Raw genomic sequence first — 19,812 nt, 5'->3', positions numbered from 1 at the left:
CCCACAGTTACCCAGACGACCACGCCCCCCTGAACCCCTGAGTGGAGGCGGGATGGCCGGCCCTACTGCCCCAGTCCAAAGGGGAAGAAGTGGGCTAGAGCAGTCCCGACACTTGCCCCCCACCCCGCCCCTCTCACCCCCACCCTCCGACATAGAGGTTATCAAGAAGATGGTTGACGAGCTGGTGGGACTAGCAGACCCCGAGAAGAAAGGGACAGCCAGAGGCATGGGACAGGACCTGCTAGCAGCCGTCCGGAAGGTGCACAACGCGTCTCAGTCACAGACTGGAAACATCTCGCTTGCCAACCTCCGCAAGGTGGTGGCCGAGGAAATGAAGGCAGCCGTCAACGGAACCGGAGCCCAGGACAGAGGATCCTGGGCCGCAGTGGCCGCTCATGGAGCTGCCCCCTCTCAGCCGCAGCCTAACACGCCGACAAAGATAGTGCCGACCCGCATAAACAAGGAGATTCTAGTCAGAGGCAGAGGAATGCCAGCCGATCTCGCCAAACGCACCCCGCAAGAAACCATCCAGGCCATCAACCGGGTGTCTATCAAGAAGGGAGCAGTCGCGGCCCGAAGGCTCCCCAGCGGCGATACAATTGTCACATTCCAGAACGCAGGCGCGAGAGATTGGCACTCGATGAACACCAACTGGATCAAGGAGGCTTTCGGAGAGCAGGCCGAGGAGAGCAAGAGAACCTTTGCAGTCCTGCTAAAGGGCGTGTGGAAGAAGGACCTCCAGGGGGTCACCGAGGAGGAATTCGGGAAACAAACAGGCCTCCACACAGTCGACAAAGTGAAGTTCAGAGTGCCGAGACACAGGGAGGCGACCCGGGCAACAGTGCTGGTTGTTTTAACCTCCCAGGAGGAAGCACGCAAGGCGTGCGACGAGAGAGTGATCTGGAGGGCTCAACTACTGGACTGCGAGCCTTACTGGGCTGCCCTCAGCCCAACACAGTGCTACAAGTGCTGGAAGTGGGGACACACACAACATCATTACAAGGCTACCCCATTGTGCCCGCGCTGCGGGACGAAAGCCCATGGAGAGGGCGGCAGGGACGGCGAGAACCAGTGCCCTACTCACAAAAACGAAATTCCGCTCCGATGCCCGGCCTGCGGAGGAAGGCATCCGGCGTGGTCAGGAGAGTGCCCGGAGAAGTCGAGGACCCTCGCCAAGGCCAAGGAGGCCTACCAGTTCCGGCCACGGACTTATGAGACCGCAGCGGCGAACTCTGCCAGCACGGCCCCTACGAGCGCTCCCGCGTTTAACTTCGAGGGCGAGGAGAGGGACGACGACAGCTATCAGGTGGTAGGCAGGAAGAGGTTGAGAGGAAGACCGACGAATGCGGCTGCGGCCCAACGTCAGGCTCTCTTAGACCCCCAGCAGACCAGGATCAACTTCGAGGCTCCGAGGGTGCAGTTCGCAAACCCGGTAGTCAACGGTGTCTACACCGCCGCTCCGCCGCCCCGGGCGCCCGAACCGGCTACCGGACCAACGCCTGCCGTCGCCGCCAACCCTGCGGTCACTGCTACTCCGAACCAACGCGACCCCGAGGGGGACACTACGATGGACTCGATCACCGTCGCAGGCGATGAAAATTAAAATTTTACTCTGGAACACCGAAGGAATCAAGCAAACACTGGAAGTGTTGCTGGAAGAGGCCAAATACGACCTCTTGGCTGTGCAAGAACCGTGGATTAATAAGGCGACGAAGTCTACATACTGCCCCCGGAGCAGCAGATACCACCTGGTACACAAACTCGAGGGGCGGGCAGCGATATATGTAAGCAAAAGATTTGAAATCAGGCAGTGGGACTCCGAAGCCACGGAGAATTGGTGCCGCGTGTGGTTTCCAGAGGCGGACCTCGGAAGGGAAGACCCCGGATTCGAGCTTTGGTCCATATACAACCCTCCCGGCGGCGAGAACGTACCGAGAGCCCTGCAAGGGCGGCCAAGGCCAAGCCACCCGGTGGTTCTGGCAGGAGACTTCAACCTAAAGAACCCACTGTGGGACAAGTTCGGACGCTACGATAGGAAATCGGAAGACCTACTGCAGCTGGGTTCCTTGTGGGACCTCACCATCAGAACTCCAAGGGGGGCGACAACGCGAGCTCCCCAGGGGCGGCAGCGAGGCCGCCCGTCAACCATCGACCACTTCTGGACTTCGGAAAACCTCCAAACAGTATACTACGGGGAAGAATGCCGTGGAAAGTCAGACCACTACCCACAAGTGCTCGAGGTCGGGGAAGGGCATGGGCCGAGACCAACCCAACCGGATGGCTGGGCCTGGAAGAAGATGGACAGGGAGAGGGTGAAGGCTGAATCAGAGCTGCTATGCAAGGCCATGGGACTTACAGACCCGGGACCGGACGGGCTGCTGGCCAGGACCCGAACAGTCGAGGGTCTTGATAAAGCTTTCGGCAGCCTGGTCGAGTGGCTCACCTGGGTCGCGGGGGAAAGCACTCCAAGGAGGAAGGCGAGCTGTGGCTACAGCTCTCCTTGGTGGACAGTGGAAGTGCAGCAGGCCGCCTGGAAGGCCAGGAAAGCCGAGAGGCTGGCGAAGGAGACGCGGGCAGAGTACTGCTGGGAGGAGCTCGGCGAAAGGCTCAAGGACCTTGCCAGAACAACGCGCGAAGCACGGACGAGGGCTTGGAGGAACAACCTGCAGGAAGCAAGCGAGGCAAAGAAGCCCGATCAGATGTGGAGCTTGGAAAGATGGGCCAGGCTACGGAGCTTTTTGCCGCCGGAACCACCGAGACTACCGGTATTCAAGGACTCGTCCGGGCAGGTAACGGCCGAAACGCACGACCAGAAGGCTAGCGCACTGGCCGAGAGGTTCTTCCCGGATCCACCGGCCAACCTAACGGACGTGGAAGATCAAACCTTTTTGGGCAGCTGGAACCCGGGCTTCGACGTTGTACAAGCAGTGACGCCGACCGAGATCACGGAAGCGATAGGAAGAGCAAGCCCCTGGAAGGCGCCAGGCGAGGATTTGCTCCCGATGGGCCTTCTGAAGGCGTGCGGAGCACCGTTAGCTGAAGTGCTGGCCCTTCTGGCGACAAGGTGTCTGGAGCTAGGATGGTTCCCGAACCGTTTCAAGAGGGCGAAGACTGTAGTACTACCGAAACCAGGAAAGGCTCCGCCGGTGTATCAGACCCCGGGGGGATACAGGCCCATTGCTCTGCTGCCAACCCTAGGGAAGGTAATAGAGTCAGTGGTCGCCAGGAAGGTCACTCAAACTGCAGAAGTCAACGGCCTCTTACCAGATGAACAAATGGGGAACAGGGCACACCGCTCCACGGAGCTGGCTGTCCGGCTGGTAGTAGCCCAGGTCCAGGAGGCGTGGAGACAGAAGGCCGCGGCATCCCTATTGCAACTGGACATCTCAGGAGCCTTTGACACGGTCAACCACACGCGACTACTAGCAACACTGCGAGAAATGGGCTACCCGAGGTGGCTTATCCTCTGGACAAAAGACTGGTTGACGGGCCGGGAGGCCACCCTCCTTTTTAACGGCAAAACGGCGGCACCGACAGCAATTCGGGCAGGGGTCCCCCAAGGCTCACCGCTTTCCCCTGTTCTCTTCATTCTCTACATTTCCTCATTATACAAGCAGCTACAAGACGAGCACCCACACTTGGCTATAACGGGGTTTGCGGACGACACCAACCTCCTGGTATTTGGTCGAAACCCCGAGGCCAATGTCCGGCAACTGGAGGCGGCGTGGGAAACATGCATGCGATGGGCGGACAGTCGGGGGATGAAGTTCGCCCCGGAAAAGAGCGAACTGATCCATTTCAACAAAGGACGACGGCAGTGGACAAACCAGCTGGAACTCAGTAACCCAGGGGGAGGCACCAGCCCCGTCAGACCGAAGGAGTCTGCCAGGTTCCTGGGAGTCTGGCTGGACCGGAAGCTCAACTGGAAAGCCCACCTTGCGGCGGTGAAGAAGCTGAGGACCCAGAGCTATGCCCTGTCGAGGTTAGCGGCATCGACGTGGGGACTGGGTCTAGCCAAAGCGCGAGAAGTGTACACAAAGTGCATCCGGTCAGCGCTGGCCTATGGCGCATCGTCGTTCCACATTCCCACGGATGTGGGAGGCGAACCGGTGAAGAAAGGCATCACCAAGGCCCTCGGGAAGGCCCAGAACAAGAGCCTGAGGATTGTGGCGGGAGCCTTTAAGTCTACCCCCATCCGTAACCTCGAGACAGAGACGTGGGTACCACCGTTGGACTTATACCTAAACAAACGGCTTGCAGATTTCGAAAACCGACTCCAACAACCCGATCTGGACGACGGCCAAGGCGGCAAAAAGACGGCGGGGGGCGTTATCCTTACCGCCTGCCGCAAGATACAGCAGAGACTCAGCTCGAGGAGGGGCAACAGGGGCCGACCGCGAACCTTGAGACCTCAAGGGCCCACGGCGGTAGAGAGAGCCGCGGGCACGATCATGCGCTGGACGGGGGGAACCATAGACACGGACAAGGCAGTAGAAGAGGCCTGGAGAGCGAGGTGGTCAAAGGAACGGGACGGCAGAGCAATCACCAGGCCGGCGGACGACTTTGACCATCAGCGGGAGACGCTATTCCGGAACGAAACCCTAAGGAGGCATGACGATCTCAGCAAGGCGAAAAGCTCACTGCTCATTCAAATCCGGACGGGAGCAATAGGCTTACGGGACTACTTGTTTACACGGGAAGTCCCGGAGGTTCTGACGCCTGCCTGCGAGCGTGGCGAGGGACGAGAGACTGCCGAACACCTGGTAGTGTGGTGTTTGGCCCCACCGTTGACTCGAAGATGGGAGAGAACTGGAATTCGGACACGACGGGACTTTTACTCAGTTCTACACGGTATCAATCCCACGACTGCACGGCTTGCGAGGAGGATCCTCGACTGGCTGATGGACTCGGGGAGGCTGCCGATGTACAGCTTGGCCAGGAGGCTCGAGCTGGAAACGGCGGCCTGAAGCGCCCCCGTTCGGAGGCCAGGAGGCCTCCTCTCTTTGTATACGTAGACTCACCAGAACGCATCGTTCCTTGATTGTTGGTAGGGGTTTTTCACCCGGCCCGGGAGGGCACGGTTTTCCTGTACACTAAATAGCAGAGGGTCCGGCACGCCCTAGGGCATAGCGGAGTATGAATAATAATATTTTGAGAAGGTCATTCCGAGGTACCTAAGACCCCTCGAAAGTGAGGGCAGGTCCGTCACCCCGTGCCTCCTCCACTCTGATCTCTGGCCGGGAAACATCAAACCGCGAACAGCCACGAATGAGCTTTGCTTGTTCGACGCGTGCGCGTATTGGGGACACAATGAAGGTTTGTTTCACACCTTTTTCGCAAACTGCAATGGACCGTAGCTGACAGAATGTGTAGCTGACCTAGCCATCTGCTACAACCCCAGATATAAGCTGGGCCAACCTGCTCTTGAGGCGTACAAGAATCTTGTGGCCCCCTCGGGAAGTTGGATTCTGGCTCATCCACCTCGAGGCCGGACGAAACTCCGCAGTTGTAAAGTCGGATAGGAATCTCCCCGTCAGTTGTTACTAAACGCCACCATCCAAGAAGCTCGTGGAGGTTAATATCAAGAAAAAACAAGACATGGTGCTTCAACATACGCAGCACGGGCGGGCGAGCGTGATGCCGTGATGTCGCTGATTGAGATTGGGACGGATCGTGGGTGGAGGGCGACGGTTGGGAGGAAGGGGTTTGGGAGTGTTTTTATGGGGCGGCGCGGGAGGTTGCGAGGGTGCATGGGAAGGTTGGTGGGTTCGGTAGGAAGCCTGAGGGTCAGTAGAGGGTTGTTAAATTGTGTTTCGGGCGACCGGGCAGCGACTAACAGGAAGGGGGCACGCGGTTCTCGCTCACTCGGGTCGGCCCAAACCATCTACCATGACTTGGAACGGCAGCGCGAGATGATGGAACTGCAATGCAAATACACTCAAACATGGTGGCAAGGCCTGCCGTGTCCTTAAACTCAGTTTCACGCCCCGTGGTATTCCTACGCATCATTCAGTGGGGAAGACACAACACTTGCACGGTATGAGAGAACTGTATATTCAACTCGCCTGATCTAATGACCCTGAAAGTTACTTCAGTTCACACTCCCCAAACCAATATTCAACCCCCCTAAACCATCACTGCCAAAACACAAGCGCCCCACTTCTTAGACCTTCTCCTCCTCGCCAACCACAGGCTTATTACTAACGACCTCACCCTCACCCTCACCCTTATGCTGGCGGGCGGCGACGGCCTCGATCTCAGCAGCCAGACGCGACTCGCCCTTCTTGGTCTTCCAGGGGTAAGGTGCGTCCTTGGAGAACATAAGCTCGACCTCCTCGAGGGTCTTGCCGCAGGTCTCGGGGCACAGCAGCCAGAACCAGATGGCGGCGACGATGCACAGCACGCCAAAGATGATGAAGACCTTCCAGGTGATGTTGATGAAGGCCGGCGGGGTGAACATGCCGAGCGCAAAGTTGAAGACCCAGTTGCTCATGGCCGCCATGGACATGCCCGTGGCGCGCGTGCCCAGCGACCACACCTCCGCGGCGTAGATCCAGCAGACGGGGGCCAGGGTCAGGGCATAGACGACGATGAGCAGGTAGGAGAAGGTGATGACGGTGTTGGCGGGCGCACCGGGGGTGACGGCGATGACGATGTTGGCGTTGGGCGGGTCGCCGACGCCCTCAGGGTGGTAGGTGCTGTGCGCGCCCATGGTGCCGCCGACCACCAGGTGGCAGAAGCCCATGCCGATGGCGCCCCAGACGAGCAGAGTGCGGCGGCCCGTCTTGTCGATGAAGATCCTGTGGGGTTGTGTGAGCGGCCGGGTGGTCTGGTGATGGTTGCTGGGCAGGGGGAGAACTTACCACATGACACCGGTGAAGATAATGAACACGGCGTATTGAATACCCGAGGTAACCATGGCGACGTCACCGGTGAGGCCAGCCATTTGGGCGATGTAGGTCAGATAGTAGACGATGACGTTCGCACCGGCAAGTTGCTGTGGTTGCACGAGTCAGCTAAAATTCCGGCATGCCGGTTTGAGTAACATACCTGCCACGCCTGGACCGATGTGCCGGCCAGAGTTCGCTTCCACATGCCGTTCTTGAAGAACTTCCTCCAGCCTCTACCAGCCTCCCTCTCAGCAAGCATGACAGTCTGTATTTCCTCCCATTCAGCAATGACGAGCGGGTCCTCAATGTTGCCGTTGGCCTGGATATTAGCCAGGGTCTCGATAGCCTCCTTGTCGCGCCCGACCTTGGCAAGCCAACGGGGGGAGCGGGGAAGGAAAGGCAAGCCGATGATGAGGAAGAAGCACGGGATGAACTGGGTGCCCCAGGCGGTGCGGAACGAAGCCGTGCCCTCAATGGAGGCGCAGCCGTAACCAATGAAGTACATGATCAGGATACCGAACTCGACGGCCAGCTGCTGGATGATCACCAGCGAACCACGCTTCTCGGCCTTGGCGATTTCGGCAAGGTAGACGGGAACCTGGGCGGAGGTGATGCCGACAGTGAAACCGTTCAGGACACGGCCGGCAATGAGCTGGCCATAGTTCTGGCAGGCCACCTGAACCGCAGTGCCGATGAGCCAAAAAATGCAAGCGAACAGGATAGAGTCGCGGCGGCCGATCTTGTCAGACAGCGGACCGGCAACGGCAGAACCCACAACCGAACCGGCGGCGAGAGCGGAGCCAATGGCGCCTTGAATGACGCCGGATGGGTTGTTGAAGAACTCGATATATTGGTCCGTCACAACGATGGCAGACATGGAAGAAATGTCGAAGCCGAACCTAGACACAATCAATCGATCCGTTAGCTCTCAATACCTGCAACGGCACCCCTAACAGAGTCATATTCAAGTGGTGGGAGGACTCACAACGCGCCACCGAGGGTCGCGATGATGGCCACGAGCTGGACATTGTAGATGGTGGGCAACTTCATCGTGCCCGATTCCTGAGTTGACTCTTGTTGATCAGGATGTGGGCTCCCTGTCTTTCACCATCGGCCTGCGAGCTGACCGAGACTAGACCTTCGAGAGGAATTGGGAACAATCAAACCCTCGATTTCCCGGATCCTCAACTTGGTATGTCGGCTGCCTTTTATTTGTTTTCCCCGAGCTACCGTGGATCCCACATGGGTCGGGTTAAGACAGGGACGAACCCCCCGTAAACCCGGGGACGTTACATGGCATGCCCGGGGGTGGCATTCTGCCTCCTCCCATGTTTCGATGGAACACTTCATTTGTGTGTTACCACTCTCTTCCTTCGAGACCCCGACCATGGTAAACATGGCTCGAGCGTGGGTGTCTGGGGTTGCCCCGGACTGCGGATCCCGCCAATCATGGGGAAAGCCTTTCGTGATGCGCCGGAAGAAAAGATCGAAGTCTCCAATCTGACGCTGCAGCTGCAGTGGACGCACCCGAGAGCAACGGCTGTCCGTCATCTGATAGGTGCGCTTGTGGTACCCCGGCCGGACGATTGTTGACTTAAACGAATTGGCAATGCCGAAGACGGCAGTTTTAGCTGACGATACCGTCACTGCAGGGCCGTTGGTGGGCTAGGTGGGCCGTTGCAACTCCTCCTGCCGCTTCGGGGTTGCTTCGACTTTTGCCAGCAAGCATGGCGCCTGCAGCCTGTTTCCCCGCACTCTGGCCTCACGAAGCCTGGCTCGAACCTGGCACCAAACCCTGACCGATGCCGCCGGGCCGATTACACGGGCCCCACAAACCCACTTTCTCCAACATTTTCCCCAAATCCACCAACCTCCAGCGCGCACTTCCTGAACCAAAACCGTTGCTCTGAGTGGTACGCTTGGAGTCGCCATGAATGAAAACCCCAAACCATCCTTGCCTGCCTCGTGCAGGTCCCGTGGAGAAGGACCCGAGAAACCGTAGATGATCAACTAGAAGCAGACCAGAAACAATACTACGACGCGGTATATTGATTTTGCATCTAGACCGGGTCGGTGGACGCGTGTTTCCTGTCAGTTTGCTGTTGATGAAACCCAAATGAACACTGCGCACATGCAACGACCCCGTCACCGGGTCACGAGCCGGGCGTTACCAGCGAAGTCGCAGAGAAACACGGCCCGAAGCGCTTCGGTTTGCAGACTCGGGTCCCTCGTCGCATCGCCTTGATAATGGATGTGACTCGAGGGATGTGACTCGAGGGATGTGACTCGAGAGAGGTGTTGTCCAACTCAAATGTTTGCAGTGTCCCTTGCACATGTAAGTATTGTATGTGCAAAGGTACCCTAGTCGCAAACATGTCCGACTAGGGCCGGACGGAAACCGTGCGATGCTCAAACCAGCCGCCCAATTCAAGGATAAAACGGAGAGGAATGTGACCCTTTGCCCGAGCACCGAGGAAAATATATTATGCTAAACTCATCCCGACCCTCGCTTCCGGCCCTCGCTTAAGCTTATTTTGTCCCGGCTTTGTTCCCGCCGTTGGCCCGCTCATCCAGTAGCCCCTCCTTCATTTTTGCAACCGCAGCCAAATCTCCCTCTTTCGTTTCCATCAAGGACGGGTCCATCCATCCCTCTAATGTGAGTTGACCACCGAAACCGAGCAACCAGAGGTTGTCCTCCAGATCAACCAGGAGGTGATCCGGCTTGGCGTTTCCCCAGACGATACCATGCTCATGAAGCGTTGCCACGGTATGCTCCATCTGAGCAGCCCATTGTTGTCTCAGTGCCATCGCTGGGCGTTCGCCAGGGAAGTTGTTGGTGACGATCGGGAACAAGCTGGGGTGCTTGGCAGGGATTTTGGCCATGATGAAACCAACGACACCATTACCAGACGTGATCAAGCCTATTGATACCCATGCATCGTCAGCTGCAGCCACTATGCATCACGTAGTCGGGAAAAAAAGCCCACCTTTGAACTCTGGGATTCTAATTTCGGGACCCAACTCCAAGCCCTTGAGTTTCCCATAAATCTCCACCTCTCTCAAGAGAGGAAGCGGGTCGGTATCTTGGACAAGCGTGCCCCATAGCTTTTCTTCGTTTCTCTGGATAGTCACGTCATAAATGTTCCTCGGTCGTGTATTTCTCGTGAGCTTGCTCTCACGGATCACCTGGTCTGCGGGAAACTGGTCGAGCAAACCAGGCTGGAACCCGGCTTTCTCCATTTCGCTCCAAGGGATAACGTATCGTGCACGTTCCACATCTATGTGATGTCCCGGGATGATCTCCAGCTTGCCATCCTTTGTCACCAGTTCCAACTTGACGCAATTCGGGAACAAGTATTCTTCGATCGTCTCCACGGCAGAATCCGTAGGGTTGATGCAGCCACCGGGGCGGGTGCCAGCTCTTGCAAGGTTGGGAATACCACCTCAAGCATCTTCCTCTCAACTTCATTCTCCATACGGAGTTGTTGCAAGGTTTTCTGAGGGTCCTTTCCATCGTGGTAGGATGCGTCCTCCAAGACGTCGACCCATGCCCCCTCGATTGAGTTCGAATGCGGTTGGTATGGCTCTGGGGCCCTGTCGCTGATTAGGACGGAAAATAGCTGGCCATTGTATGGGTACTTTGCCATGTAAGCAGTGATTTTCTCGCTTGACATGTCGTGGAGGAGGTGACGTGGGATTTGGTCCATGGTGTTAGTACGAACACGCGAGAAAAAGGGCAAAAGTTGGAGCGATGAACGTCAGGGGCTGTTTTGAGGACTCTGAGTTGGTTTTGGCAAGGAATGTATCAAGGAACAGCCTACTGGCGTTGTTGCGATTTATAAATCATGGGCCTCGTTGCCAACACCACCAAATGCATATTGGGGGCCTGCACAAGGCATGCCCACACCAGGCAGTGTTCTGCAGGCACACCAAGTAACCAAAGTGGCTTAGACACGAACGATTGGTCGTTTTGACACCGGCATCTCGCCCTGAACCAGGAAATGGATTTTGACCTGCAGTGTTCACAGCGGGTAAATTAAGTCTGAGCACTGTGTCATCCTCTGGACTGGGTTATTATCAATGGGCTGTCACGGAATTTAAGGTCATGGCCAAGATTAATCAGAACCAGTCGCGATACCGTCAATCAGAAATCTCGCAATGCTCAGAGAAAGGTGTCACGGATATGCCAACAGGTGGAACCTCGGGGCGCGGGACGCCCCGAGCCAATCATTGAAGGAACCAATCGGAACAAGGGATAGAAACGCCGGGCTGCAGAATGCTAAGATGCTATGATGCTAAAACCGGACATAGCACAATAGCAACATAGCACCCGTCAACCTATTGCAAAGGTACGAGGATACCTAGGAATCGGGCATGTATATAGTCACTAGTCCTGGAGAGCTCTGAGAGTTCTCCAGTTAGCAATCACAACTACAGTTCGCTACAAGCTCGAGAGCCTACTGTTGAGACAAGTCTATTGTTGTGCACCCTTTGGCTGCACCGAACCTAAGCATCCTTGCAGAGATTACCTTCACCGAAGCTGAACCCTAACAGGATAGGATCCTGGAGTAGGTTCGTCACAAAAGGGTGGGGACGGGACTTGCATGAACGCCCGAAAAGATTACGGGCAGGTGTGACGAACCTGTCCAGGATCCTATCCTGTTAGGGTTCAGCTTCGTTGAAGGTAATCTCTCTAGGATGCTTAGGTTCGGTGCAGCCAAAAGGTGCACAACAATAGACTTGTCTCAACAGTAGGCTTGTGAGCTTGTAGCGAACTGTAGTTGTGATTGCTAACTGGAGAACTCCCAGAGCTCTCCAGAACGAGTGACTATATACCTATCTAAGTCTTGTGTGCTCAGTGTGCTCAGCTCTCCTCGGATTCCGGAGACACTGAGCACTCTGATTACTTCCGTTCTTCCTGCGTTCTGATTGGCCGCATGGTTCTTATGCTCAGTCTGCTTGGTCTCCCGTTGTTCCCCGTTTTCCTGATCACACTGAGCACTCCCCGGCCTCCCTTGATTGGTCCTCGAAGTGACTGGCTCGGGGCGTCCCGCGCCCCGAGGCTCCACCTGTTGGCATATTCGTGACAGCAGGAAACTTCGGACTCAATGAGTTTCAGTGTTGATAGGCCCGGCCTCATAGTAGCAACTGAACTGGACAACCACGTGAATGGTTGTTTCATCTCTTCTAACAACTAAACGTGAAGCATCATATCTATCATCAGAAGTCATGAAAGTTACAAGAGCCGATACCTAGGTAGTCTTGTTTTACCCTAGAGTTGCCCTCACCAAGCCCCAGTCACCCCCACCGCCCTATACCACCTTGCTCAGGCGCTACTCAGACGCTGCTCAGGAAACCACCAGGGAAATCACCAACAAGGTTCAGACTAGTATGCAATACTCCGCAGTTCAAATGGCAACTTTTCGCGAGGTCCCAGATTTTAGAACACAGGTAGCCTAAAACTGGGAACCCATCCCCATTCCACTCCTCTTCCCTTCGGGCCCAAGATTGGACCGCGGTCATGTACCAGTATGTACATATGGTGGGATAGGGCGTAACATGCTAGTTTAATCCGTGGCATAGTATATAGTCTCCTGGTTCCAAACCTGGGGGGATATTTAATTTCCCAGTACATCATATGGCATAGTTGTCATACCTGACTCACGTCGGTGGACGTAACCTCTGTGTTAGGAATTGGGTAAAGTGCCGAGTACCGGTCCGTCTCTTCGAAGTAGTGTTTTTGATTGTTGACTTCGACCGCTCCACCCAGACACACCACTCTTGTCTCATCTCTCTTGCCCCCCCTGTTTCGGTCGACACTCCGGGGATCATACCAGGTAAGGTGAGGGTGTTAGTAAAAGTTGAAGCATAGCGGCGCAATTTTTAAGTTGGCTGTTGGGCCCTTGTATCATTTGGTAAAGACATTGCGGCCGAAGATAGGCGGGTATGAATGGTATTGTCAATGCTTCTTATTTTTGTGTTTATCCACGACGCACGTCTCCCTCATTGGATCGAAATTTGACCTTTTTGTGGCCCATTTGCTGTTATTTGTTAGATTTATTTGATTTGTGCGGAGCGTTGACCCATTTGCCCTGTTAACGGCTCGGTGTCGTGATAGGGCACCTTCTCCAGGTGGACAGCGGTGAACGCGGTGCTGCTGAGAAAACGTGGCACATTGTCTTGTGACCGTGGTAGACTGGAATGCCGCCGTGGTTTTGGTCTCACACACAGGCTTGCCATTGGGTGGTCGGCTTCCGAAGACGCCGCTCGGAGTATCGAATGATGGTCCACGGTGGGGCTTGCTCATGGCCAGCTTCCTAGCGAATGTCGTTGGCTAGTGTAGTCGTATGGGCGGTTGTAGCGGTGTGGGTGGCGGGACGGTGAGTATCGCCAAGCTCACTGTGGCTGGCTGCTATGACCTGGCACGGTCAGTTTATTTTATAAATAACTTCAAGAGATCGATGACCTCTCATCGATTTTCTTTGTAAACCAAGCAACTTTGCTCTATGATTCTAAAGATCAACTCCATCGCTTCGGTAGAGCCATGAATGCTTACGGCGTAGCGTCTGTTCTCGAGGTTCATAACCCCGCTCAGTCCGCTGAGCACCAAGAGATGCCCACGCCAACGCAGAGACACCACGACACCTGGTTTTTCCCCAAGGAATTCTCCAATGACCTCATCAACATCCCCGGTCTGAGCCCACGAATGAGAGAGGAAGTGCTGAACACAGCGTGGGAGTACAGCCGGGTCGTAATACCCCAGTTCACAAACTGGACGCGGTTTTGCTGTTATGTTCGTCTGTCGGCAATCGGCATCATCGCCGAGTATCATGGCGAGCTCACCGATATCACGGTAACGAACAAGATCCTCGGCTACAACGTCGACGAGCTCCTCGATACCATGCTCATGAACCGGCCGGGGGCTGACGAAACCAAGCGCGAGTACCGCACGTATTTGTTGATCACTTCTGCGAAGGCATCAGGAAGGTGGGTTTCGTGTCCAGCGCAGCAGGCAAAATGGTTCGTCGGCTGACTTGAGAATAAATCAGGCGAGATGATGACCTCTTCCGCCGCTATGTGAACCATCTCGTCCATTCACCCAGAATCTGGTTCCGCGCCCGCGACGGCGACGCCCTCATTCGCTTCGGACTTGCCGCGGCGCTCTCCTCAAACGATATTGACGACGTATGGTTCGACGAGGCCCAGCTCCAAGTGCTGGGTGAAATCTGCGTGACGCTGTACGACGCAGTCGCCTTCTTCAAGCACCGCTCTGAGGGAGAGATACACAACACGTTTGCTTACCTCGACCTGAAGCTGCGAGTCGATGCTTACAGACGGGCGCGGGAGGTCCTCTGGTCGATCGATTCCGCTTGGGGAAAATCGCCCCGCCATCTTGTGGCTCTGAATCACGTTCGGTTCTTTGGAGGGCCAATGCACATGACCATGCGGCGGTATCGTTACGTCGAGAATGGGCTGGAGCTTGGACGCCCCGAAACAGAGGAGGTGGTGAAAGACGCACGGGAGTACTACAAACTCTGTGAGTACCTACTTCCACTACTCCTTCATTCTTGGCTTGTGGACCTTACTGATACCATGGATTTGTAGGGTACCGAGTTGACGTTAGGGAAACCTTTGACGAGCAGCAAGCTAGGTTTGACAATGTCATTTCCAGGAAATCCGAGTTACTCTACCCGGGGCTAGCTGAGCTACTTGAAGAGGATGTTAAGCGGGGGTGCGACCAGTGCGAGTACAGACGGAACTACGGCGCTCACACGATCAACGAATTTGGCGGCGTCAAGCTCTGCGAGGCCTGTAAGGATGAGTGGCGTCAGTACAGCGAGACTCTCCCACAGCGCGTGGCCGAGGCGTTCCCGGAAACTAACGCCCTGGCCGAGGGGACTAGCTGGGAGTAGAAGGACATGTTGAATGGAGAAATGTACTATTCTAGGGTAAGCTACCTTAGTTCTGCCGATTCAGAGAAGGCAACTGGTATCAGTTGGATAAGAATGGGTATCGGTTACTTTTTGTGTGAGGACACACAACCTACAAGTCAAAACTAAAGTGTTAGAATTTGGGAGATGGACAGATGAAAGCGCCGAGCTTCGTAGTGTAGTTGCAGATGTAGTATATAAGCGGCAAACTCCTCCGCGCGAGAAGAAAGCAACAAGAGACTCAGAACTTCAAATTACAAGCGGATTAAAATTGAGGAGGTTTCTCTAACCATCCCTGTCCATAAGGTACATTAGTATATGCAGTTAAACTTCCAAGCTACAATACACACTAACACATCCTTATTCCGCAACCAACGTTGCACGGACGTGGCCGTAACCTATATGGTATAGTTATCACATTTCAAGGAACGCACTGGAGCCTCAAAATTGCATTTTTGGTCGAAGGTCTGAAATAGGGCTACATGGCTATATAGACTACGCTCACTCATGGCTCACCCCAGCTCAGGAGCGGCTCAGGCTCACACACTAATATGGAAATTGCTGAGGGCAATTTAGGGTATAAACCAAGGCTCGAGATGAAAGATATAAGTTGACGCAGTAGTGAGGCCATGAATAGTCACGTTAAGGGAAATATCACATGTTACACTTGGGGCAGTTCTTAAAAAACAAACAAGTTCAAATTAGGTACATAAAACATTGGCCCGTGGCCCTTGGTGGGCACCCACCACCCCCAGCCCAAAGGCAAGCCCCCGTCTGCCCTCATCACCCCCAGCTAGCAAAGGCATGAAAAAAAGAAAAAAGAACCCAAGCGTGAACACCCCCCTCGCGGGGGAACCCCGCAGCAAAGGACAGCCCCCGTGGCGAAAAGCAAACCCCCCCCCCTCCCCCTCCAAAGCCCGCAACAAACCCCCTCGTCCCCTCAGTACCCCTCCTTCACCAAGCTCCCGTCCCTCTTCTGCTGCTCCGACGGCACGGTCGCACGCAGCTGGTCCAGGGTGGGCGTCTGCCCCGCCACGCGCCGCACCACAAACCTCCAGAAATGCCCGCCCTGGCCGTTGGCCACCCGCGACCGCCCATCTACCACATACAAGCCATCGTACCGGATACCGACCGCGGGCCCCCACTCGCGGCCGTGGCGGCCCGCGCTGCGCAGCACCCGCACCGGCACGCGCGTGCGCTCCGACCGCAGCAGCGCGCGCGTGTCGGCCGACGGCGCCGCCACGTCGTTGCGCGCGGGGCTGTCCGCGCTGTAGTACACCACGCCGCCCCGGTCGCGGTCCCCGTTCTGCCCGTGGTAGGCCGCGGCGGCGCCCGAGACGACGACGGAGTAGGCTCCCGCCGTGGGGGAGCCGAAGATGCCCTTGATGTGGGACCCGTGGGCCCCGGCGAAGAAGGCGGCGATTTGTAGGGGCCACCAGTCGCCTGGTGTCAGGCCGTTGGCCCCGAAGACGTCGGCGGGCCGGCGCTGGTGTGCATACCGCGGGTCGACTGCGTAGGAGCGGCGGCGGGCCCCTTGCTGGAGGTAGATGCCGTGCATGATGCCCGCGGTGCCCCAGATGGGGTGGTTGGGTGGGGGGAGGTGGAAGGCGGGTGTTGTAACGGCGGCGGCGGCGAGAATTGGGGCGGGAGTAGGGGCCGCGTCGTCCTCGTCATCCTCTTCGGCTTCGCCAATGTTATTGGCCGTGTTATTGTTGTTTCCATTGCCGCGGTGGCGGTTGTTGTTGTTTCCGTTGCTGACGTTGCTGGTCTGGTTGTTGGTGGCGGTGTTGCTGGGGGTTCTCACGCCCCAGTTGTCCCGCTCAAGCTTGGCCGTGATCGTGGCTGCCCATCTTGACACCTGCTCTGGGATGTACCCGCTGTTCTCCTCCCTGGTGAGAGCACGCAAGGCCTCGTCAACGCGGTGGGGGTACCCCTTTACCGCCGGAGTCGGTTCGCCCAAGCCGAACTCCAGGTGCCATAGGAAGGAGCACACATTCTTCCTTCGCCTGGCGACATCGACGGGGGAGGCTCGGTTGCCCGCCTTCAACTTCCCAACAAAACCGAGGACCTCGGCTCTCCCCTCCTCGAGGGGTCTGGTCCACGGAGGGAACTGGGTGGTTGCGCGATCGGCGGCAGCGGCGGATGTGGCGGGGGCCCCGGGAGAGGAAGCGGCATCGGTAGAAAGGGAGGCGGCCGAGGCGGAAGTGTGAGCACGGATGGGGAGGCGGGAGTTTCCCAAAGAGGAAACACGAACCGGCATCGTGCCGGAAGCAGATCCACCCAAACCGGCCCCACTGGGATCGGACGGACAGGAAGGACGGGACGGACCGGCAGTTATCGGGGCATTCGTCGGAGCACCACCGGCATTCGACGGAGCTCGCGAATCGGGCGGAAAGTCAGCCATCATTGGCTTGTATTGTGTTATTTTAGTTGCAAAAAAAGAATTGATGGTATTGGGATTCCTGGATAGGGTGACGGAATTCACGTTGAGTTCCGACGGCTTGGTTGTTTGTGTGGGTGGAGGTGCGGTCTTTGAGAATCTGCGGATTTGTGGTCAGCCAAAGCCCCCATAGGATGATAACTGCTGCAAAGCACAGTTTCGAAAGAAGTGACTGCCAGGAAAGTAACGAAAATGTGATCACAAAAATGAACGAGGGCTGACAAGATAAATCTTGAACATACCGACGATGCCTTGACACATTGATCACTCTCAACCAAAGTCAGCACAACTGTGGAGGGAAGAATGTTGGCTGAGAAGTTGAAGAGGAAAGTAGTTTGCAGCAAGGAGAGAAAGAAGGAATCCGATGGGGGTTAGAGAAGCGGGTCTGTGGGAGCAGCGAGGGCGGGAAGGAGGGGAATCCGGAACTGCAAAGCGGAGCCACGCCGGGACCGGGCCGGGGCGGCAACGAGGAGCAAGTAGAGGGGGCAGGAGATTGACCGGCAAGCGCAGAACGGGGATGAGGCACGATGCAGAACCGGCCCGCACCACGAGTTGTAAAGCCGCTAGGGAAGACCGGAAGGAGCACAAGCTCTGATAAGGAAGTAGGGAAATTATTGTTACCGTATAATATGGGGCATGTGCTGCAGGAGAACAAGACTTGAACGGGCGAGTAGAGCCCTGGAACCCATACTGGTGATCATAGGGAAAAAGAAGTGAAAGCAACACACAACTTGAAAGGAGCCTAGACTTTAGGTAAGTGGCATAAACGCAGCGGCAAAAGGCGCAAGGAAAGGGAGGGCGTAACTAATAGGATATAAACGTACCGGTACAATGATGAGCAAATCCAAAAGAGGGTATGTAAGTTGACAAGATACCGCTACGCCTCAAGCTGTGGAAGGGGAAAGACGGTCGATTATGAGTCAGTGTCAACAAATGAGCACACCTCGAACTCGAGCAAGAGATGTGGCGTGGGACTAGGAGGGCAGGTGAGCAAGGTTGGTTTCGATCGAAGCCAAGGAGCAAAGGTAATAATAGAGTCGAGGTTTAGATGATGATGCCGATGATTCACGTCGAGGTTCGTCGATTTGAGGCGGACCAAGCCTAAAAGGCCGCAAGATATCCGCGAAATATAAAGTCGTGCCCTAGATAGCGAGCGTATGTACTCATTAGTTGGCATGAACCTGATGTCGGGAGAGTTTACTCTGGTAGGATCTGATAATACAAATTGGCACACGCTGTTTCATACCTTCATTGTTAGGGAGACCATCTTAGCATTTAGGAGGAGTATACTTACATTAACTTGGTTCCCGGTCTTAATTTATTCTTAGTCGTATCTTCAAGCAATTTCAAGCATCCCACAGTCCATACACTCGAAATTCGTAGAACCAATTTATGCTGGTAGGCGTTTGGCAAAAGATCCACAGGTTGGCACTTGAGCTGTGAGTGGCTAGGGAACCTTCTCAAGACAGTGATATGCCGTAGGTAAGACCTTGGTTACCCGGCCTGACACTGAGTAATAAGCTCTCGTGGCCACACTGAGGCTAGCAGAGAACGACGTATATAGATGGATGGTGGTGTCGGGGAGACAATAGTTTTGGTGCTACTGTCATGTCCGATACTAGAGTTGGTTACAAGCCGTTGGATCCAAGGTGTTCGCCGTAAAATGGAGTCCGTCGATCGGGTTTCAAGCTCAATTACGGGATAGTTGACCAAGAAGAGCAATATCCAAAACCAACACAGAGCGGCGTTTATTGTCGGACACTTTTGCAAGGCCACGACTCATGGTCCAGGATATGTATTCCCACGACGTGGTCTGCTGTCACGGTCATGGCCGCATGAAGGGCCATGGGAATGCGCGGGGAGCATTCCCAGCCAGTCGCTAAGATAACCAATTAGATAGGGATCACGATTAAGGCAGGCTTGGCATCATGATCCAGTCGTACGGATCACCAGGATCGAGACGTGATCCAGGTGAGCCAACACCAAGGATCACTTAGAGAAGATGGTGATCCAGATAGTATATAGTCACTCGTTCTGGAGAGCTCTGGGAGTTCTCCAGTTAGCAATCACAACTACAGTTCGCTACAAGCTCACAAGCCTACTGTTGAGACAAGTCTATTGTTGTGCACCCTTTGGCTGCACCGAACCTAAGCATCCTCGAGAGATTACCTTCAACGAAGCTGAACCCTAACAGGATAGGATCCTGAAGTAGGTTCGTCACACGAACCTAAGCATCCTCGAGAGATTACCTTCAACGAAGCTGAACCCTAACAGGATAGGATCCTGAAGTAGGTTCATCACACAAATACTAGCTTAAAATACTCTAGTTAGTTATAACTATTTAATTTATTAATTATTCAATAACTAGTTATTATAACGTACTCCACCCCCAAGTCGCGCACACCCCCAAGTCGCGCACTTTTGACCGTGCTACGACCTCCCAACCCCAACTTGGAATAACTTAATAGCAAAAAATGGCATCGCAATCCAAAGACAGTAGAATCAATCTTGCTATTCAGGCAATACAACGAGATAAGACTTTCAGTCGGCG

The 19,812-nt window shown here is 55.4% G+C and overlaps 5 protein-coding genes across 5 annotated transcripts; 2 read left to right on the top strand and 3 right to left on the bottom strand.

The window, feature by feature from the left end:
• Positions 1 to 6,062: 6,062 nt before the first annotated feature.
• Positions 6,063 to 8,061, bottom strand: F5144DRAFT_210550 (general substrate transporter). Its single transcript, XM_066783020.1, has 4 exons — positions 7,876 to 8,061; positions 7,051 to 7,789; positions 6,864 to 6,997; positions 6,063 to 6,800 (listed from the first exon to the last, which is right to left on the bottom strand). The coding sequence occupies exons 1-4, from the start codon at positions 7,938 to 7,940 to the stop codon at positions 6,164 to 6,166; spliced, it is 1,575 nt and encodes a 524-aa protein (XP_066645579.1). The 5' UTR covers positions 7,941 to 8,061; the 3' UTR covers positions 6,063 to 6,163.
• Positions 8,062 to 8,559, top strand: F5144DRAFT_210549 (uncharacterized protein). Its single transcript, XM_066783019.1, has one exon. It carries the CDS (start codon positions 8,184 to 8,186, stop codon positions 8,481 to 8,483), a length of 300 nt encoding a protein of 99 aa, XP_066645578.1. The 5' UTR covers positions 8,062 to 8,183; the 3' UTR covers positions 8,484 to 8,559.
• An 860-nt stretch (positions 8,560 to 9,419) lies between these two features.
• On the bottom strand, positions 9,420 to 11,027 carry F5144DRAFT_620316 (uncharacterized protein; the record flags this gene model as incomplete). The annotated part of the gene is made up of 5 exons (XM_066792015.1): positions 10,295 to 11,027; positions 10,106 to 10,259; positions 10,070 to 10,076; positions 9,878 to 9,948; positions 9,420 to 9,844 (listed from the first exon to the last, which is right to left on the bottom strand). Exons 1-5 carry the CDS (start codon positions 10,595 to 10,597, stop codon positions 9,420 to 9,422), a joined length of 960 nt encoding a protein of 319 aa, XP_066645577.1. The 5' UTR covers positions 10,598 to 11,027.
• Positions 11,028 to 13,356: 2,329 nt separating this feature from the next.
• Positions 13,357 to 14,776, top strand: F5144DRAFT_510390 (uncharacterized protein; the record flags this gene model as incomplete). The annotated part of the gene is made up of 3 exons (XM_066786534.1): positions 13,357 to 13,877; positions 13,940 to 14,427; positions 14,496 to 14,776. Coding segments are annotated over exons 1-3 (1,212 nt in total), but the record flags the coding sequence as incomplete, so codon positions are not given.
• A 985-nt stretch (positions 14,777 to 15,761) lies between these two features.
• Positions 15,762 to 18,068, bottom strand: F5144DRAFT_647404 (uncharacterized protein; the record flags this gene model as incomplete). The annotated part of the gene is made up of 2 exons (XM_066792916.1): positions 17,883 to 18,068; positions 15,762 to 17,361 (listed from the first exon to the last, which is right to left on the bottom strand). Exons 1-2 carry the CDS (start codon positions 17,960 to 17,962, stop codon positions 15,762 to 15,764), a joined length of 1,680 nt encoding a protein of 559 aa, XP_066645575.1. The 5' UTR covers positions 17,963 to 18,068.
• Between the last annotated feature and the right edge of the window lie 1,744 nt (positions 18,069 to 19,812).

The sequence above is a fragment of the Chaetomium tenue genome, assembly GCF_020726465.1.
Source record: "Chaetomium tenue strain MPI-SDFR-AT-0079 chromosome Unknown F5144scaffold_3, whole genome shotgun sequence".
NCBI lineage: Eukaryota > Fungi > Ascomycota > Sordariomycetes > Sordariales > Chaetomiaceae > Chaetomium > Chaetomium tenue.
The sequence above is the reverse complement of the archived record's forward strand: the minus strand, read 5'-3'. Positions and strand labels throughout refer to the sequence as shown.